General features: G+C 36.7%; 1 protein-coding gene across 1 annotated transcript in view; it reads right to left on the reverse strand.

Moving 5' to 3' along the window:
* The window catches only part of adcy5 (adenylate cyclase 5), a 44098-nt gene that overhangs the window by 3670 nt on the left and 17965 nt on the right, over positions 1-22463 (reverse strand). Inside the window, exons 4-20 of the mRNA XM_072912006.1 lie at positions 21173-21284; positions 18354-18481; positions 18128-18286; positions 17924-18065; positions 16808-16936; positions 13813-13835; positions 12107-12251; positions 11844-11941; positions 10273-10360; positions 9965-10081; positions 9748-9906; positions 1799-1983; positions 1682-1702; positions 1457-1589; positions 575-838; positions 304-508; positions 111-240 (exon numbers count right to left, since the gene is read on the reverse strand). Coding sequence (XP_072768107.1) covers positions 111-240; positions 304-508; positions 575-838; positions 1457-1589; positions 1682-1702; positions 1799-1983; positions 9748-9906; positions 9965-10081; positions 10273-10360; positions 11844-11941; positions 12107-12251; positions 13813-13835; positions 16808-16936; positions 17924-18065; positions 18128-18286; positions 18354-18481; positions 21173-21284 — 2238 coding nt within the window. The remainder of the gene's footprint in view (positions 1-110; positions 241-303; positions 509-574; positions 839-1456; positions 1590-1681; positions 1703-1798; positions 1984-9747; positions 9907-9964; positions 10082-10272; positions 10361-11843; positions 11942-12106; positions 12252-13812; positions 13836-16807; positions 16937-17923; positions 18066-18127; positions 18287-18353; positions 18482-21172; positions 21285-22463) is intronic.

The following is a 22463-nucleotide window of genomic DNA, read 5'->3' on the forward strand; positions in this document are numbered from 1 at the left end:
CTAATTAACTGTTTTACACAATTATTCAACTGTTTATAATTGAGATTATTTACAAGATTAAACTACTTGAAGAGTTGAAAAGAGATGTTATGTGAGGTCAGAGGTGAAAGGTCACCTGGATCCTCTCCGGCACCCCGGTGCTGTCCATGCGACTGGCCACGTTGACCGTGTTCCCCCAAATGTCGTACTGAGGCTTCCTGGCTCCGATCACCCCGGCAACCACGGGGCCCATGTTGAGACCTGAGGAGAGAAGGCGGCCATTGGCGAGTGGCGGCGGGAGAGGAGGGGGCGGAGTCAGCGCACCTATCTTCATCTTGAAGTTGTTGAAGGAATGTTGGTTGATGTGCTGCATCTGCTCCATCAGCCTCATGGCGTAGTCGGCCAGGGCGCGGATGTGCGAGCGGCCCGCCTTGTCGTACGTGGACTCGTTCAGGCCCGACGCCGCCATGTAGGTGGAGCCGATGGTTTTGATCTTCTCCAGTTGGCGGAAGCGCTCCTCGCTGATGATCTGCACACGGGAGAGGGACGGGAGGTGACGCCCACGTCAGAGGGGGGCGGGGCCAGGGCGCCTCACCTCGTCAAAGTCGGCGATGATCTCGTTGAGGAGGCGCAGACATTCCACGCCCTCGTTGTTGGCCTCCAGCTCCACGTAGAACTCTGAGAAGTTGCTGATGGAGGCGAACATGACGGCCACACACTCGCACCACTGATAGTACAACTCGTCATTACGACGCTCTCGCTGCAGGAAGTGAGCCGCCACGTCTTTGGGGAGGATGTTGTGCAGCAGCCGGCGGTTGTAGGCCTGCAGCTCCTCCATCTCCTCCTTCTCCTCCGTCGCCTGCACACCAACTATATTAGTACACCTCCACCCAAACTATATTAGTACACTAACACCTCCACCCAAACTATATTAGTACACTAACACCTCCACCCAAACTATATTAGTACACTAACACCTGCAGACAAACTATATTAGTAGAGTAAGGCCTAAAAAGAGCCACTAGGGGTCAGTGTTCTCCTGTTGTCTTCATGTTCCTTTCCAGAATTACTCATGAAGACCTTTTTTAATGGATCATGCTGATATTGATTATATTTGTGCTAATCATGTTAATAATCATGTTAATACTAATGCTGCTCATTCTAATAATCATGCTGATAATGCTTAGAAATCATGCCGATAATGCTGATAATAATGCTAATAATATGCCGATAATGCTTTATAATCATGCTGATGATATATATATATATATATATGAATTATTTTTGAGATGTTTCTGACTGAGACCTTCTGGCTCCCTGGCAGCAAACTTGAGGTGAAACAAAACAAATGTATAGAAAGTCTTGCTTTTGAAAATGAGAAATATCAGATTGGCCCCGCATGCTTTGATGTTTCAGTGTGTGGCCCCTCAGTGGACAAAGTCAGGACAGCCCTGACATAACCAAACTACAGACACACCTGTAGCTTCCACAGGAAGTCCAGTCTGGCCGTGGACTCCACCTGCTGGCCGTGCAGGTAAAGAGCCAGCACGAAGACCGTGATGACCACAGGGGTCATGACCTTTAGGGGGACCTTGGAGTCCACCATGCAGCTACACACACACACACACACACACACACACACAAAGTATAAGATATATTGTGTTGAAGTATTACATACAGTTTGTGAATGTTGTCATCTCACCTTGTTCCATTCAGGTGCTCTCTGTGAGGGGCGGAGTAAAGAGACACAGTTATAACACACACACACACACACACACACACACACACACACAGGTAACAGAAGGGTGTGGTGACTCACAGTGTGCGTGCAGAGTTGGCCATGACCAGCAGGTCGTGGTTGTCCATGAGAGAGAGTCGAGGGAGTTGCACCAGCAGCAGGTAGATGAGGTGTATGAGGAGCATGAGGAAGAGTTTTCCCATGCTGCTCACCTGCAGGAAGACTGAAGATGCCAGCAGGCTGAGCAGCACACACCATGACACGTACTGGTGGAGAAGGAACACACACCCCTTATTTACGTACTGATGGAGGAGGAACACACACCCCTTATTTACCTCACACACACACACCACGACATACACTGATGGAGGAGGAACACACACCCCTTATTTACCTCACACACATGACACGTACTGATGGAGGAGGAACACACACCCCTTATTTACCTCACACACCACGACATATACTGATGGAGGAGGAACACACACCCCTTATTTACCTCACACACATGACACGTACTGATGGAGGAGGAACACACACCCCTTATTTACCTCACACACATGACACGTACTGATGGAGGAGGAACACACACCCCTTATTTACCTCACACACATGACACGTACAGATGGAGGAGGAACACACACCCCTTATTTACCTCACACACGCCACGACATGTACTGATGGAGGAGGAACACACACCCTTTATTTACCACACACACACAACATATACTGATGGAGGAGGAACACACACCCCTTATTTACCTCACACACACCACGACATATACTGATGGAGGAGGAATACACACCCCTTATTTACCTCACACACACCACAACATATACTGATGGAGGAGGAACACACACCCCTTATTTACCTCACACACATGACACGTACTGATGGAGGAGGAACACACACCCCTTATTTACCTCACACACCACGACATATACTGATGGAGGAGGAACACACACCCCTTATTTACCTCACACACATGACACGTACTGATGGAGGAGGAACACACACCCCTTATTTACCTCACACACATGACACGTACTGATGGAGGAGGAACACACACCCCTTATTTACCTCACACACATGACACGTACAGATGGAGGAGGAACACACACCCCTTATTTACCTCACACACGCCACGACATGTACTGATGGAGGAGGAACACACACCCTTTATTTACCACACACACACAACATATACTGATGGAGGAGGAACACACACCCCTTATTTACCTCACACACACCACGACATATACTGATGGAGGAGGAATACACACCCCTTATTTACCTCACACACGCCACGACATGTACTGATGGAGGAGGAACACACACCCCTTATTTACCTCAAACACACCACAACATATACTGATGGAGGAGGAACACACACCCCTTATTTACCTCACACACATGACACGTACTGATGGAGGAGGAACACACACCCCTTATTTACCTCACACACGCCACGACATATACTGATGGAGGAGGAACACACACCCCTTATTTACCTCAAACACACCACAACATATACTGATGGAGGAGGAACACACACCCCTTATTTACCTCAAACACACCACAACATATACTGATGGAGGAGGAACACACACCCCTTATTTACCTCACACACGCCATGACATATACTGACGGAGGAGGAACACACACCCCTTATTTACCTCACACACACCACGACATGTACTGATGGAGGAGCAACACACACCCCTTATTTACCTCACACACACACCACATGTACTGATGGAGGAGCAACACACACCCCTTATTTACCTCACACACACCACATGTACTGATGGAGGAGCAACACACCCCTTATTTACCTCACACACACCACATGTACTGATGGAGGAGCAACACACACCCCTTATTTACCTCACACACACCACATGTACTGATGGAGGAGGAACACACACCCCTTATTTACCTCACACACACACGACATATACTGATGGAGGAGGAACACACACCCCTTATTTACCTCAACACAACACCTGTCTTTTACTCTTCATTGAACTCTTTTATGTTGTTACACAACTCTTTCATGAATTGTTTTTATTCACCTGTTATATATTATTAAACACTATTGTTTATTTGGTTTTTAACTGTTGTGTACTATATCAAACCATTTTTATTCAACTGTTATTACACTGTTATTAAACAGTTTTACTGTTTTGCACTGTTATTACACTGTTTGGCACTGTTATTAAACTGTTTTACTGTTATTAAACTGTTATTAAACGGTTTTACTGTTATTAATCTGTTCTACTGTTATTAAACTGTTATTAAACGGTTTTACTGTTATTAATCTGTTCTACTGTTATTAAACTGTTTTACACGGTTATTAAACTGTTTTACTGTTATTAAACAGTTTTACACTGTTATTAAACTGTTATTACACTGTTATTACACTGTTATTAAACAGTTTTACACGTTATTAAACTGTTCTACTGTTATTAAACTGTTATTAAACTGTTTTACATTGTTATTAAACTGTTTTACACTGTTATTAAACAGTTTGGCACTGTTATTAAACTGTTTTACACTGTTATTAAACTGTTTTTACACTGTTATTACACTGTTATTAAACAGTTTTACACTGTTATTAAACTCTTCTACTGTTATTAAACTGTTCTGTTATTAAACTGTTTTACATTGTTATTAAACTGTTCTACTGTTATTAAACTGTTTTACACTGTTATTAAACTGTTTGGCACTGTTATTAAACTGTTTTACACTGTTATTAAACTGTTATTACACTATTATTACACTGTTATTAAACAGTTTTACACTGTTATTAAACAGTTTTACACTGTTATTAAACTGTTCTACTGTTATTAAACTGTTTTACACTGTTATTAAACTCTTCTACTGTTATTAAACTGTTCTACTGTTATTAAACTGTTATTAAACTGTTTTACACTGTTATTAAACTGTTATTAAACTGTTATTAAACAGTTTTACACTGTTATTAAACAGTGTTACACTGTTATTAAACGGTTCTACTGTTATTAAACTGTTATTAAACTGTTTTGCACTGTTATTACAAATGATAAATGGGTTGTACTTGTATAGCGCTTTTCTACCTTCAAGGTACTCAAAGCGCTTTGACACTACTTCCACATTTACCCATTCACACACACATTCACACACTGATGGAGGGAGCTGCCATGCAAGGTGCTAACCAGCACCCATCAGGAGCAAGGGTGAAGTGTCTTGCTCAGGACACAACGGACATGACTAGGATGGTAGAAGGTGGGGATTGAACCCCAGTAACCAGCAACCCTCCGATTGCTGGCACGGCCACTCTACCAACTTCGCCACGCCGTTTTACTGTTATTAAACTGTTATTAAACTGTTTTACACTGTTATTAAACTGTTTTACTGTTTTACACTGTTATTACACTGTTATTAAACTGTTTTACTCTTATTAAACTGTTATTAAACAGTTTTACACTGTTATTAAACTGTTTTACTGTTATTACACTGTTATTAAACTGTTTTACACTGTTTTACTGTTATTACACTGTTATTAAACTGTTTTACTGTTATTACACTGTTATTAAACTGTTTTACACTGTTTTACTGTTATTACACTGTTATTAAACTGTTTTACACTGTTATTAAACTGTTTTACCCTGTTATTACACTGTTATTAAACTGTTTTACTGTTCTCAAACTGTTATTACACTGTTTTACACTGTTATTAAACTGTTTTACTGTTCTCAAACTGTTATTAAACTGTTTTACACTGTTATTACACTGTTATTACACTGTTATTAAACTGTTTTACTGTTATTAAACTGTTATTAAACTGTTTTACACTGTTATTAAACTGTTTTACTGTTTTACACTGTTATTACACTGTTATTAAACTGTTTTACTGTTATTAAACTGTTATTAAACTGTTTTACACTGTTATTAAAATGTTTTACTGTTTTACACTGTTATTACACTGTTATTAAACTGTTTTACTGTTATTAAACTGTTATTAAACTGTTTTACACTGTTATTAAACTGTTTTACTGTTTTACACTGTTATTACACTGTTATTAAACTGTTTTACTCTTATTAAACTGTTATTAAACTGTTTTACACTGTTATTAAACTGTTTTACTGTTATTACACTGTTATTAAACTGTTTTACACTGTTATTAAACTGTTTTACCCTGTTATTACACTGTTATTAAACTGTTTTACTGTTCTCAAACTGTTATTACACTGTTTTACACTGTTATTAAACTGTTTTACTGTTCTCAAACTGTTATTAAACTGTTTTACACTGTTATTAAACTGTTTTACTGTTATTACACTGTTATTACACTGTTATTAAACTGTTTTACACTGTTTTACTGTTATTACACTGTTATTAAACTGTTTTACACTGTTATTAACCTGTTTTACCCTGTTATTACACTGTTATTAAACTGTTTTACTGTTCTCAAACTGTTATTACACTGTTTTACACTGTTATTAAACTGTTTTACTGTTCTCAAACTGTTATTAAACTGTTTTACACTGTTATTACACTGTTATTACACTGTTAAACGTTTTACTGTTATTACACTGTTATTACACTGTTATTACACTGTTTTAAACTGTTATTAAACTGTTTTACACTGTTATTACACTGTTATTAAACTGTTTTACTGTTATTAAACTGTTATTAAACTGTTTTACACTGTTATTAAACTGTTTTACTGTTATTACACTGTTATTACACTGTTATTAAACTGTTTTACACTGTTTTACTGTTATTACACTGTTGTTAAACTGTTTTACACTGTTATTAAACTGTTTTACCCTGTTATTACACTGTTATTAAACTGTTTTACTGTTCTCAAACTGTTATTACACTGTTTTACACTGTTATTAAACTGTTTTACTGTTCTCAAACTGTTTTACACTGTTATTACACTGTTATTACACTGTTGTTAAACGTTTTACTGTTATTACACTGTTATTACACTGTTATTACACTGTTTTAAACTGTATTAAACTGTTTTACACTGTTATTACACTGTTTTAAACGTTATTAAACTGTTATTAAACTGTTATTAAACTGTTATTAAACTGTTTTACACTGTTATTACACTGTTATTAAACTGTTTTACTGTTATTAAACTGTTTTACTGTTATTAAACTGTTTTACACTGTTATTAAACTGTTTTACTGTTATTACACTGTTATTAAACTGTTTTACTGTTATTACACTGTTATTAAACTGTTTTACACTGTTATTAAACTGTTTTACCCTGTTATTACACTGTTATTAAACTGTTTTACTGTTCTCAAACTGTTATTACACTGTTTTACACTGTTATTAAACTGTTTTACTGTTCTCAAACTGTTATTAAACTGTTTTACACTGTTATTACACTGTTATTAAACTGTTTTACTGTTATTAAACTGTTATTAAACTGTTTTACTGTTATTACACTGTTATTAAACTGTTTTACACTGTTTTACTGTTATTACACTGTTATTACACTGTTATTAAACTGTTTTACACTGTTATTAACCTGTTTTACCCTGTTATTACACTGTTATTAAACTGTTTTACTGTTCTCAAACTGTTATTACACTGTTTTACTGTTCTCAAACTGTTATTAAACTGTTTTACACTGTTATTACACTGTTATTACACTGTTATTACACTGTTAAACGTTTTACTGTTATTACACTGTTATTACACTGTTTTAAACTGTTATTAAACTGTTTTACACTGTTATTAAACTGTTTTACTGTTATTAAACTGTTATTAAACTGTTTTACACTGTTATTAAACTGTTTTACTGTTATTACACTGTTATTACACTGTTATTAAACTGTTTTACACTGTTTTACTGTTATTACACTGTTATTAAACTGTTTTACCCTGTTATTACACTGTTATTAAACTGTTTTACTGTTCTCAAACTGTTATTACACTGTTTTACACTATTAAACTGTTTTACTGTTCTCAAACTGTTATTAAACTGTTTTACACTGTTATTACACTGTTATTACACTGTTATTACACTGTTTTAAACGTTTTACTGTTATTACACTGTTATTACACTGTTATTACACTGTTATTACACTGTTATTACACTGTTTTAAACTGTATTAAACTGTTTTACACTGTTATTACACTGTTATTACACTGTTTTAAACTGTTATTAAACTGTTATTAAACTGTTTTACACTGTTATTACACTGTTATTACACAGTTATTAAACTGTTATTAAACTGTTTTACCCTGTTATTACACTGTTATTAAACTGTTTTACTGTTCTCAAACTGTTATTACACTGTTTTACACTGTTATTAAACTGTTCTCAAACTGTTATTAAACTGTTTTACACTGTTATTACACTGTTATTAAACTGTTTTACTGTTATTAAACTGTTATTAAACTGTTTTACTGTTATTACACTGTTATTACACTGTTATTAAACTGTTTTACACTGTTTTACTGTTATTACACTGTTATTACACTGTTATTAAACTGTTTTACACTGTTATTAACCTGTTTTACCCTGTTATTACACTGTTATTAAACTGTTTTACTGTTCTCAAACTGTTATTACACTGTTTTACTGTTCTCAAACTGTTATTAAACTGTTTTACACTGTTATTACACTGTTATTACACTGTTAAACGTTTTACTGTTATTACACTGTTATTACACTGTTTTAAACTGTTATTAAACTGTTTTACACTGTTATTACACTGTTATTAAACTGTTTTACTGTTATTAAACTGTTATTAAACTGTTTTACTGTTATTACACTGTTATTACACTGTTATTAAACTGTTTTACACTGTTTTACTGTTATTACACTGTTATTACACTGTTATTAAACTGTTTTACACTGTTATTAACCTGTTTTACCCTGTTATTACACTGTTATTAAACTGTTTTACTGTTCTCAAACTGTTATTACACTGTTTTACTGTTCTCAAACTGTTATTAAACTGTTTTACACTGTTATTACACTGTTATTACACTGTTAAACGTTTTACTGTTATTACACTGTTATTACACTGTTTTAAACTGTTATTAAACTGTTTTACACTGTTATTACACTGTTATTAAACTGTTTTACTGTTATTAAACTGTTATTAAACTGTTTTACACTGTTATTAAACTGTTTTACTGTTATTACACTGTTATTACACTGTTATTAAACTGTTTTACACTGTTTTACTGTTATTACACTGTTATTAAACTGTTTTACACTGTTATTAAACTGTTTTACCCTGTTATTACACTGTTATTAAACTGTTTTACTGTTCTCAAACTGTTATTACACTGTTTTACTGTTCTCAAACTGTTATTAAACTGTTTTACACTGTTATTACACTGTTATTACACTGTTAAACGTTTTACTGTTATTACACTGTTATTACACTGTTTTAAACTGTTATTAAACTGTTTTACACTGTTATTACACTGTTATTAAACTGTTTTACTGTTATTAAACTGTTATTAAACTGTTTTACACTGTTATTAAACTGTTTTACTGTTATTACACTGTTATTACACTGTTATTAAACTGTTTTACACTGTTTTACTGTTATTACACTGTTATTAAACTGTTTTACACTGTTATTAAACTGTTTTACACTGTTATTAAACTGTTTTACCCTGTTATTACACTGTTATTAAACTGTTTTACTGTTCTCAAACTGTTATTACACTGTTTTACACTATTAAACTGTTTTACTGTTCTCAAACTGTTATTAAACTGTTTTACACTGTTATTACACTGTTATTACACTGTTATTACACTGTTTTAAACGTTTTACTGTTATTACACTGTTATTACACTGTTATTACACTGTTATTACACTGTTTTAAACTGTATTAAACTGTTTTACACTGTTATTACACTGTTATTACACTGTTTTAAACTGTTATTAAACTGTTATTACACTGTTATTACACTGTTATTACACAGTTATTAAACTGTTATTAAACTGTTTTACTTCCAGTTTAATAAGAGTTTAAATAAAGAGTATTTCTGTGCACCTCAGGGAAGCTGCAGAAGGGGGCGTGGTCACCACAGGGGCTGCGCGGCGGGTCCAGGGTGTAGTTGAGAAAGTGGGCGTGGCAGGCGTTGACGGCGTCCAGGCTGATGTTAAGCTCCGCCCCTATGCAGCTGCGCAGGTCGCGGCCGCTGCAGGTGAACTGAGAGAGGTCAGAGGTTAAGGAGGCGTGGTCACAGGGCGAGTCCGTGAACACTCACGATGTTGACGAAGGCCGAGAGGAAGACCACCAGGATGGTGACCACGCCCAGCAGGGTGCTGTTCAGTCGGGACCGCACCATCCTCCTGGACAGGGTCTGCAGGGGGGCCGGGAAGACCTGGACCAGGACCAGGACACTAGATTAGGAAGACTTGCTACAACACAAGGCCATCATGACACAGCTGTAGACCGAGGACAACATGACATGACACAGACCCCATAGCAGCTGTAGACCGAGGACAACATGACATGACACAGACCCCATAGCAGCTGTAGACCGAGGACAACATGACATGACATGACACAGACCCCATAGCAGCTGTAGACCGAGGACAACAAGATCAGCAGCGTGAGGATGAGCAGACACGCCAGGAAGGAGCCCATCATCAGGCTGGACCTGAGGGGAAGTACACTTGCATCAGTACACTTCCATCATCAGTACACTAGAACAATAACACTTCCATAAGTACACTACAACAAGTTCAATTCAGAAAGTACACTATAACAAGTACACTTTGACAAGTACACTGTTACAAGTACACTTCCATCAGTACACTTTAACAAGTACACTTATATGAGTACACTTTTACAATTACACTATAACAAGTACACTTCCATCAGTACACTTTGACAAACACACTTCATAATGTACACTATAACAAGTACACATCCATCAGTACACTTTGACAAGTACACTATAATAAGCTCACTATAACAAGTACACTTCCATCAGTACACTTTAACAAGTACAAGTACACTTCGACAAGTACACTTTGATGAGTACATTTGATAAAGTGCACTATAACAAGCTCACTATAACAAGTACACCTCTATCAGTACACTTCAACAAGTACACTTCAATAAGTACACATCAAATGATAGAAGCTGTGCAGGGGAGTAAAGTAGTATAAAAGTGTTATTCAGGTGTGCAGGGGAGTAAAGTAGTGTAAAAGTGTTATTCAGGTGTGCAGGGGAGTAAAGTAGTGTAAAAGTGTTATTCAGGTGTGCAGGGGAGTAAAGTAGTGTACAAGTGTTATGCAGGTGTGCAGGGGAGTAAAGTAGTGTAAATGTGTGCAGGGGAGTAAAGTAGTATAAAAGTGCTATGCAGGTGTGCAGGGGAGTAAAGTAGTATAAAAGTGTTATTCAGGTGTGCTGGGGAGTAAAGTAGTATAAAAGTGTTATGCAGGTGTGCAGGGGAGTAGAGCAGTATAAAAGTGTGCAGGGGAGTAGAGCAGTATAAAAATGTTATGCAGGGGAGTAGAGCAGTATAAAAGTGTTATGTAGGGGAGTAGAGCAGTATAAAAGTGTTATGCAGGGGAGTAGAGCAGTATAAAAGTGTTATGCAGGGGAGTAGAGTAGTATAAAAGTAGAGCAGTATAAAAGGGAGTAGTCACCAGGGCATGAGGAGCATGTGGTGCAGGGGAGTAGCAGTATAAAAGGGAGTAGTCACCAGGGCATGAGGAGCATGTGGTGCAGGGGAGTAGCAGTATAAAAGTGAGTAGTCACCAGGGCATGAGGAGCATGTGGTGCAGGGGAGTAGCAGTATAAAAGGGAGTAGTCGACAGGGCATGAGGAGCGTGTGGTGCAGGGGAGTAGCAGTATAAAAGTGAGTAGTCGCCAGGGCATGAGGAGCATGTGGTGCAGGGGAGTAGCAGTATAAAAGTGAATAGTCACCAGGGCATGAGGAGCATGTCGTGCAGGGGAGTAGCAGTATAAAAGTGAGTAGTCACCAGGGCATGAGGAGCATGTGGTGCAGGGGAGTAGCAGTATAAAAGTGAGTAGTCACCAGGGCATGAGGTGCAGGGGAGTAGCAGTATAAAAGTGAGTAGTCACCAGGGCATGAGGTGCAGGGGAGTAGCAGTATAAAAGTGAGTAGTCACCAGGGCATGAGGAGCATGTGGATGCAGAAGATGAAGAGGAAGACCAGAGAAGAACACAACATGGACGCCCCCAAGCGAGAGTCCACCTGTCTGGAATACTACACACAACTCTCACATTATTATTATTACTATTACTTACATCTACATTCATATTATACATGTATATTCATATTTAAATGTACATTATGATTCATATTTATATGTGCATTAACATTCATATTCCTAGTATACATGTAGATGAAGATGAATATTCCTAGTCTGACCTTCTTCTCCAGGTCAGGTTCCCTGAAGGTGAGCAGGAACTTCTTGACATGTTCTGAGCGCAGGCGGTCGATGCTGCGAGCGTCTATAGCACGTGCCAAGAACTCATCCACCTCATCCTCCGCCTTCACCTTGTCTTCTGTCTGTCTGCACACACACAAACACTACTTTTACTACACACACACACACACACACACACACACACACACTCATCACTGTCACACAACACTAGACACTCTCCATCTCTATCACACAACACACACACATACATACATATAGACTTATACTGTATATACAGGTAAAAGCCAGTAAATTAGAATATTTTGAAAAACTTGATTTATTTCAGTAATTGCATCCAAAATTCCGTGTGTCACAAAATTAGAATATTACTTAAGGCTAATACAAAAAAGGGATTTTTAGAAATGTTGGCCAACTGAGTGGACCGACACCAGCAGATGACATGGCACCCCAAACCATCACTGATGGTGGAAACTTTACACTAGACTTCAGGCAATGTGGATCCTGTGCCTCTCCTGTCTTCCTCCAGACTCTGGGACCTCGATTTCCAAAGGAAATGCAAAATTTGCTTTCGTCAGAAAACATGACTTTGGACCACTCAGCAGCAGTCCAGCTGGTGTCGGTCCACTCTGTTTCCTGAGATCCAGGGTCAACGCAGCCGTCTACCAGCAAGTTTTAGAGCACTTCATGCTTCCTGCTGCTGACCTGCTCTATGGAGATGGAGATTTCAAGTTCCAACAGGACTTGGCGCCTGCACACAGCGCAAAATCTACCCGTGCCTGGTTTACGGACCATGGTATTTCTGTTCTAAATTGGCCCGCCAACTCCCCTGACCGTAGCCCCATAGAAAATCTGTGGGGTATTGTGAAAAGGAAGATGCAGAATGCCAGACCCAAAAACGCAGAAGAGTTGAAGGCCACTATCAGAGCAACCTGGGCTCTCATAACACCTGAGCAGTGCCAGAAACTCATCGACTCCATGCCACGGCGCATTAACGCAGTAATTGAGGCAAAAGGAGCTCCAACCAAGTATTGAGTATTGTACATGCTCATATTTTTCATTTTCATACTTTTCAGTTGGCCAACATTTCTAAAAATCCCTTTTTTGTATTAGCCTTAAGTAATATTCTAATTTTGTGACACACGGAATTTTGGATTTTCATTTGTTGCCACTTCAAATCATCAAAATTAAATGAAATAAACATTTGAATGCATCAGTCTGTGTGCAATGAATAAATATAATGTACAAGTTACACCTTTTGAATGCAATTACTGAAATAAATCAAGTTTTTCAAAATATTCTAATTTACTGGCTTTTACCTGTACATATAGACTTATACTGTATATACCTATATATATATCTATACCGTATAAATACCTTTATATACCCATACTGTGTGTACCTTATACATATATAAGTCAACTTTGATTGTTAAACATAGTCATGATATGATACAACTATTAAAAGAATAAAAACATACTTTTATAAGTTATTGAAAGCTAGTTCCAGTACAAGCTGAAAATAAAACATCCCCAACAGAAGTGTGCTGCCCCCTGGTGGCCACACATGGGAATGCCACTGGAGGCAGCGTCATGGCGATGATGCTGATGATGTCACAGGCAGCTGCTGCAAAGTGGCTTCCATAGCAACAGGAAGAGCAGGCTAAAGATGAAAGGTGTGTTTGACTCACTTGTCCTTGGGGTCCTCGAAGCCCTGCAAGGTGAAGAAGACAAAGATTGTCCTCAGCTGATGCACCACTCGGATCAACAGTCCAATCACCATGGTAACCAGGAGGTCAATGTCAACTGTCAATCAATTTACTCATTTGTTGACATAATATTTCACATCTTTGAAATGATTGAACTTCATTTCATTCTTTTTCTCTTTTAATCCTCCTTTTCTACTTCTTTCTTTTAAATTCATCCCAAAACAAATGTTCTTCATGAGGGAAAAAATAATAAGTACTAAAAAATCATCTTAAACATTTCACAAAAAGGAAAGTAGATTTGATATTATTTGACTAATTCTTCTCTTTTATTGAAATATTTAGTTTGCAAAGGAAATAGATGATTTTGTTTGGTATTGAATGTAATCTATTTTATTATATCACACTACACTCTTTTGAAATGATTATTTTAACGTCATAAGCTTATTTTATTGGACCATATTTACCTTACTTTTTGTTTATTCAATTGTTCTGTTATTTTATTTCTTCTTTAAAATTAATACTTTTAATTGTATTTCTCTATCCTTCATAATATTTAGACATTTTAAATCTTGTATTTATTCATCCCAAAACAAATTGTCACACAAAATGTTTGAAACAATCAGTTTAAAAAATAAAGAAATCAGAAAATAAACAACATTTTAGGATTAAATCAGCATAGCATCTTTGATCATATTCATATTTTATTTCATATTAGAATTCTTTGCAAATACATTATTTTGTATTCAATGTATTATCTTTAGTTTAGTACATCTATCTTACATTCATTTTTCTTCTCTCTAATTTAACCTTCTTGTATTCTTATCAAAATCCTATTTCATTTTTATTCATTTATATATTTCAAAATTATACATTTTTTGTCTTGTTTTAAACGATTTGATTTCATTCCATGTCTTTTGATGTATTACTTTACAGAGTTCCAGTTGGAATAAATTATAAATTGTTTTAGTTGAACTAAATCAGCTGGATGCTCTGATGACGCCCCCTTACAAAAAAAAAAAAAGCGATGGCCTGTTAAGAAAAAAAAAAACATTCCCCCTTAAAAAAAAAGGTGATGTCGCCTTAAAAAAAAAAAAAAGGTGATGTCGCCTTAAAAAAAAGAAAAGGTGATATCGCCTTAAAAAAAGCGATGGTGCCCCCTTAAAAAAAGTGATGCCCCCTGAATAAAAAAAGGGTGATGTTTCCTTAAAAAAAAAAAAGTGATGGTGCCCCCTTAAAAAAAGTGATTCCCCCTTAAAAAAATTAAAAAAAAGTGATGCCCCGTTAAAAAAAAAGAAGGTGATGTCGCCTTAAAAAAAACAAAAAACGATGGTGCCCCCTTAAAAAAAGTGATGTTCCCTAAATAAAAAAGGTGATGTTGCCTTAAAAAAAAAAAAAAGAAAGAAAAAGGTGATGTCACCTTAAAAAAATAAAAAAGCGATGGTTACCCCTTAAGAAAAGTGATGCCCCTAAACAAAAAAAAAAGGTGATGTTGCCTTAAAAAGAAAAAACAAAGAAAAAGGTGATGTCGCCTTAAAAAAAAAAAAAAAAGCAATGGTTCCCCCTTCAGAAAAGTGATGCCCCCTAAATAAAAAAGGTGATGTTGCCTTAAAAAAAAAAAAAAAAGAAAAAGGTGATGTCGCCTTAAAAAAATAATAAGTGATGGTGCCCCCTTAAAAAAAAGTGATGCCTCTTTAAAAAAAAAAAAAAAAGGTGATGTCGCCTTAAAAAAAAAAAAAAAAGCGATGGTTACCCCTTAAGAAAAGTGATGCCCCTAAACAAAAAAAAAGGTGATGTTGCCTTAAAAAGAAAAAAAAAGAAAAAGGTGATGTCGCCTTAAAAAAAAAAAAAAAAAAGCAATGGTTCCCCCTTCAGAAAAGTGATGCCCCCTAAATAAAAAAAGGTGATGTTGCCTTAAAAAAAGAAAAAAAAGAAAAAGGTGATGTCGCCTTAAAAAAATAATAAGTGATGGTGCCCCCTTAAAAAAAAGTGATGCCTCTTTAAAAAAAAAAAAAAAGGTGATGTCGCCTTAAAAAAAAAAAAAGCGATGGTTACCCCTTAAGAAAAGTGATGCCCCTAAACAAAAAAAAAAGGTGATGTTGCCTTAAAAAGAAAAAAAAAGAAAAAGGTGATGTCGCCTTAAAAAAAAAAAAAAAGCAATGGTTCCCCCCTCAGAAAAGTGATGCCCCCTAAATAAAAAAGGTGATGTTGCCTTAAAAAAAAAAAAAAAAGAAAAAGGTGATGTCGCCTTAAAAAAATAAGTGATGGTGCCCCCTTAAAAAAAAAGTGATGCCTCTTTAAAAAAAAAAAAAAGGTGATGTCGCCTTAAAAAAAAAAAAAAAAGCAATGGTTACCCCTTAAGAAAAGTGATGCCCCTAAACAAAAAAAAGGTGATGTTGCCTTAAAAAGAAAAAAAAAGAAAAAGGTGATGTCGCCTTAAAAAAAAAAAAAAAAAAAAGCAATGGTTCCCCCTTCAGAAAAGTGATGCCCCCTAAATAAAAAAAGGTGATGTTGCCTTAAAAAAAAAAAAAAAAGAAAAAGGTGATGTCGCCTTAAAAAAATAATAAGTGATGGTGCCCCCTTAAAAAAAAGTGATGCCTCTTTAAAAAAAAAAAAAAAAGGTGATGTCGCCTTAAAAAAAAAAAAGTGATTGTTACCCCTTAAGAAAAGTGATGCCCCTAAACAAAAAAAAAAGGTGATGTTGCCTTAAAAAGAAAAAAAAAGAAAAAGGTGATGTCGCCTTAAAAAAAAAAAAAAAAGCAATGGTTCCCCCTTCAGAAAAGTGATGCCCCCTAAATAAAAAAAGGTGATGTTGCCTTAAAAAAAGAAAAAAAAGAAAAAGGTGATGTCGCCTTAAAAAAAAGCGATGGTACCCCCTTAAAAAAAAGTGATGCCCCCTAAAAAAAATAAAGAAAAAGTGATGCCCCCTTAAAAAAAGTGATAGTGCCCCCTTAAAAGAAGCAAAGAAGTGATGTGTTACCATCCTCTTCATCTCCTTGGACACCTGGTTGTTGGCCAGGTGGTTGTAGAAGGTTCTGTCCGTCCAGTTGTGATTGACTGAGTTGGTCCTCTGGCGAGTCATCTTGGCCATCATGGCCTTCTCTTCTTTCTGACAACAACAACAACAACAACATCCATCACTGACCTTGAGCTATGACCTTCTCTTCTTTCTGACAACAACAACATCCATCACTGACCTTGGGCTATGACCTTCTCTTCTTTCTGACAACAACAACATCCATCACTGACCTTGGGCTATGACCTTCTCTTCTTTCTGACAACAACAACAACATCCATCACTGACCTTGGGCTATGACCTTCTCTTCTTTCTGACAACAACAACAACAACATCCATCACTGACCTTGAGCTATGGCCTTCTCTTCTTTCTGACAACAACAACAACATCCATCACTGACCTTGGGCTATGACCTTCTCTTCTTTCTGACAACAACAACATCCATCACTGACCTTGGGCTATGACCTTCTCTTCTTTCTGACAACAACAACATCCATCACTGACCTTGGGCTATGACCTTCACTTCTTTCTGACAACAACAACAACATCCATCACTGACCTTGGGCTATGACCTTCTCTTCTTTCTGACAACAACAACAACATTTATCACTGACCTTGGGCTATGACCTTCTCTTCTTTCTGACAACAACAACAACATCCATCACTGACCTTGGGCTATGACCTTCTCTTCTTTCTGACAACAACAACATCCATCACTGACCTTGGGCTGCTTGTCTGTGTCTCTCTCAAGTCACATGACAGGAAGTGCAATGGCCGCACTTCCTTAGCTTGCTTCATTGACTCCATGCTGGCACACAATTCTATGTTTTACACCTCAATTATACTGCTTTTATTCAAGTTAAAGTAGCAATGATTGTCACACACACACTAGGTGTGGTGAGATTATTCTCTGCATTTGACCCATCACCCTTGATCACCCCCTGGGAGGTGAGGGGAGCAGTGGGCAGCAGCGGTGGCCGCGCCCGGGAATCATTTTTGGTGATTTAACCCCCAACTCCAAGCCTTGATGCTGAGTGCCAAGCTAACTTGATGTGAGCATGCGGGTAGCGAGAGCGTACCCGTTTCTGGCTGCAGCCCACGATGAGGAAGGTCTCGATGTGGTTCCTCTTCAGGTAGGCGTTCCTCTCGCCTCCCGTGCCCGCCTCCACGTGGTAGTCGCCGTTGAGGTAGCCGAGCGTGGCCTGGGTGATGTGGATGCGCCTGCACGGCAGACAAAGTCGGCGTTATTGCTGAAGCGCGGTCTCTCCGAGGGCGCGGCTCACCCCGCCTCGCCGCCAGCCTCCATCTGATTGGCCAGAGTCACGTCGTTGGACCAGACGTCAAACTGCCACTTCCTGAGGCCCAGCACGCCGCAGTGCACGCGGCCGCTGTGGATGCCCACGCGCATGTTGACGTTGACGCCCGTCACCTCCCGCACCAGCCTGACACACACACACACAGGTGAGGAACAGGTGCGGCCCATGACGTCATACGAGGGCGGGGCCTTACGAGATGGCTTCGATCATGTCCAAGCCCATCTCCACGCAGCAGTGGGCGTGGTCAGCGCGGGGCTCAGGCAGGCCGGACACGCAGTAGTAGCAGTCGCCCAGGATCTTGATGCGCAGGCAGTGGTTCTCCTGTAGGGGGCGGAGTCAAGGTAGGGGGCGGAGTCAATGTGTGCGTGCTGACAATGAGCGTCCTTTCACAAACAAAAGACCAGCGGCAGATCAATGTTTCATCAGGGATTTCAAAATAAAAGGCGTACAATGCTATAGATTGTGGTCACTTCATTAGGCACAGCCCGGAATGAGATGTTTTTTTATTCAACTATTTTTATTCAATTACTATTAAACTGTTTTTATTCAACTGTTTTGAACTATTACTTAACTAGATTTTTAATTCAACTGTCTTACACAACTATTAAACTGTTTTTATTAAGCTGTTTTAAGCTATTACTTAACTCGTATTTAATTTAACTGTTTTACAAAACTATTAAACTGTTTTTATTAAGCTGTTTTAAGCTATTACTTAACTCATATTTAATTTAACTGTTTTACAAAACTATTAAACTGTTTTTATTATGCTGTTTTAAGCTATTACTTAACTCATATTTAATTTAACTGTTTTACACAACTATTAAACTGTTTTTATTCAACTGTTTTAAGCTATTACTTAACTCATATTTAATTTGTTTCTATTAAGCTGTTTTAAGCTATTACTTAACTATTTTTAATTCAACTGTCTTACACAACTATTAAACTGTTTTTATTAAGCTGTTTTAAGCTATTACTTAACTATTTTTTAATTCAACTGTCTAACACAACTATTAAACTGTTTTTATTCAACTGTTTTAAGCTGTTACTTAACTATTTTTAATTCAACTGTCTTACACAACTATTAAACTGTTTTTATTAAGCTGTTTCAAGCTATCAACTTTTTTAATTCAACTGTCTTACACAACTATTAAACTGTTTTTATTAAACTGTTTTAAGCTATTACTTAACTCATATTTAATTTAACTGTTTTACAAAACTATTAAACTGTTTTTATTAATCTGTTTTAAGCTATTACTTAACTCATATTTAATTTAACTGTTTTACACAACTATTAAACTGTTTTTATTCAACTGTTTCAAGCTGCTAACTTTTTTTAATTTAACTGTTTTACACAACTATTAAACTGTTTTTATTAAACTGTTTTAAGCTATTACTTAACTCATATTTAATTTAACTGTTTTACAAAACAATTAAACTGTTTTTATTAAAATGTTTTAAGCTATTACTTAACTCATATTTAATTTAACTGTTTTACAAAACTATTAAACGGTTTTTATTAAGCTGTTTTAAGCTATTACTTAACTATTTTTTAATTCAACTGTCTTACACAACTATTAAACTGTTTTTATTAAACTGTTTTAAGCTGTTACTTAACTATTTTTTAATTCAACTGTCTTACACAACTATTAAACTGTTTTCAATAAGCTGTTTCAAGCTATCAACTTTTTTAATTCAACCGTCTTACACAACTATTAAACTGTTTTTATTAAACTGTTTTAAGCTATTACTTAACTCATATTTAATTTAACTGTTTTACACAACTATTAAACTGTTTTTATTAAACTGTTTTAAGCTATTACTTAACTCATATTTAATTTAACTGTTTTACAAAACAATTAAACTGTTTTTATTAAGCTGTTTTAAGCTATTACTTAACTATTTTTTAATTCAACTGTTTTACAAAACTATTAAACTGTTTTTATTAAGCTGTTTTAAGCTACTACTTAACTTGTTCATGTGTATTATAGTGACTCTAGAACAGGGGTGTGGCCCATAGGTGTTTTCAACGACCGTTGTTAGCATTCTTATATTAGCATGCTAGCTTTTTTGCTAATTCTGCAGGTCTACACTTCAGTGTCACTTCTTTTGTTACCTGAAAAATGATACTGGTTAGCATGCTAACATTAGAACGTTTTATTGTTTTTTATTCAACTATTATTCAATTACTATTAAACTGTTTTAAGCTATTACTTAACTAGATTTTTAATTCAACTGTCTTACACAACTATTAAACTGTTTTTATTCAACTGTTTCAAGCTATTAACTTGTTTTAATTCAACTGTTATACACAACTATTAAACTGTTTTTATTAAGCTGTTTTAAGCTATTACTTAACTATTTTTAATTCAACTGTCTTACACAACTATTAAAGTGTTTTTATTAAGCTGTTTTAAGCTATTACTAAACTTGTTCATGTGTATTATAGTGGCTCTAGAACAGGGGTGTGGCCCGTGGGTATGTTTTCAACGACCATCGTTAGCATTCTTATATTAGCATGCTAGCTTTTTTGCTAATTGTGCAGTTGTACACCTCAGTGTCACTTCTTTTGTTACCTGACAAATGACAGCAGTTAGCATGCTAACATTAGGATGCTGGCTAATTGTGTAGCTACACACCTCAGTCATATTGTGCTACTTGATGCATGCTAGTGTTAGCAGCATATCATTTGAAAACAAAAATCAGGTGATATATTTTGGTACTCGTATTTTAGCATGCTAACATTAGCACGCTAGATTTTTTTGACCTAATTCAGCAGGTATACACCTCAGTGTCATATTGCACTAATACTAACAGTAGGCATACTTATGTTAGTACCGCTAGCATGCTATATATTGTTGCTTTACCTGCAGGTGTGTGGCTAGCATGCAAAGTGGGAACATTTCAGTTGGACTTTGACTTTTCAGCATTCACATGACATTTCTACCAAATTTGCCACATTTGAGTCCTTTGTAAAAGCTGATCTTTTGTAGTGTTTAAAGTGTGTTTCCTCACCGCCGCCAGCTTGTCAAAGCGAGCAAAGAGTTCATTGAGCGTCATCACCAGCTCCTGAGCCGTGCACTGAGACGCCAGGCTGGTGAAACCTTCGATGTCAGCAAACAGAATGCTGCACAAAACACAAACAACAATAAAATAAGCACACAACCTTTAAGTTCACTCACACACACACACACACGTATATACATACATACATACATATAGACACATAAAGATATACACATATACATGTATATATATATATATATATATATATATATGTGTATATATATATATATATTAGAGATGCGCGGATAGGCAAATATTTTATCCGCAACCGCATCAGAAAGTCGTCAACCATCCGCCATCCACCCGATGTAACGTTTGATCAGAACTGCATCCGCCCGCCATCCGCCCGCCATCCGCCCGCCATCCGCCCGCCATCCGCCCGCCATCCGCCCGCACCCGCCCGCACCCGCCCGTTGTTATATATCTAATATAGACGATGCAAGGCATTAGTGAGGCATACCTGCCAACTCCTCCGGTTTTCCCGTAATTAGTACGGTTTTCATCAACCTATTCCGGGTTACGGTTGCAGTGATAAAAAATACGGTTTTTCATTAATTAAAAAAAAAAAAAGGGTGAAAACTACGCGAATTGCACCTTGTGCAGACAAGATTTTTCGATCGGACACGGAGGAATTAGCGATGTAAAAGACCACGTTGGGACAAAAAAACACAAGTCTAATGCCGTTGCTAGCGATACAAGTGGAAAACTTTCAACGTTTTTCGTCGCCCAAACAGATTCTTTGGATGTGATAAATGCCGAAGTTTTATTTACGGAGGCAATAATTGAGCATGGACTTCCAATCGCACTGGCTGATCACATGGGACAGTTAAATGTTTGTAATGCAACCTTTAAAAATCATTACGCGGTGATCGCGGTCCCAAAAATAAACTTTTCTTGCATGATAATGTCCAGAAAAATTCGCTTTATATTACTATAGAGTCCTTTTAACGAATGAGTTTGATGGTTTATCACAAACCTTAAATGAAAGAAGTCCTTTGTTCTCCTGCACCATGCATGCGCTTTGGCCTTGCTTCGTGTTTGGTGCGCAATCCTGTCGGCTGTATTTCACAGCACGACATACTGTTAAAAGTGTTTATACTATTTATGCTTTCAAGTCCAAGTTGAAGAAATCTTGTTAAATGTTGACAGCATAACTACCAAAATACAGAAGTATGTCCTTAATATTTTTGCAGTGCTATTTCTGTTGAAAAGTTCAAATGATTACATTAGAGATGTGATG

The sequence above is a fragment of the Nerophis lumbriciformis genome, linkage group LG31 (genome assembly GCF_033978685.3).
Source record: "Nerophis lumbriciformis linkage group LG31, RoL_Nlum_v2.1, whole genome shotgun sequence".
Classification (NCBI taxonomy): Eukaryota; Metazoa; Chordata; class Actinopteri; order Syngnathiformes; family Syngnathidae; genus Nerophis; species Nerophis lumbriciformis.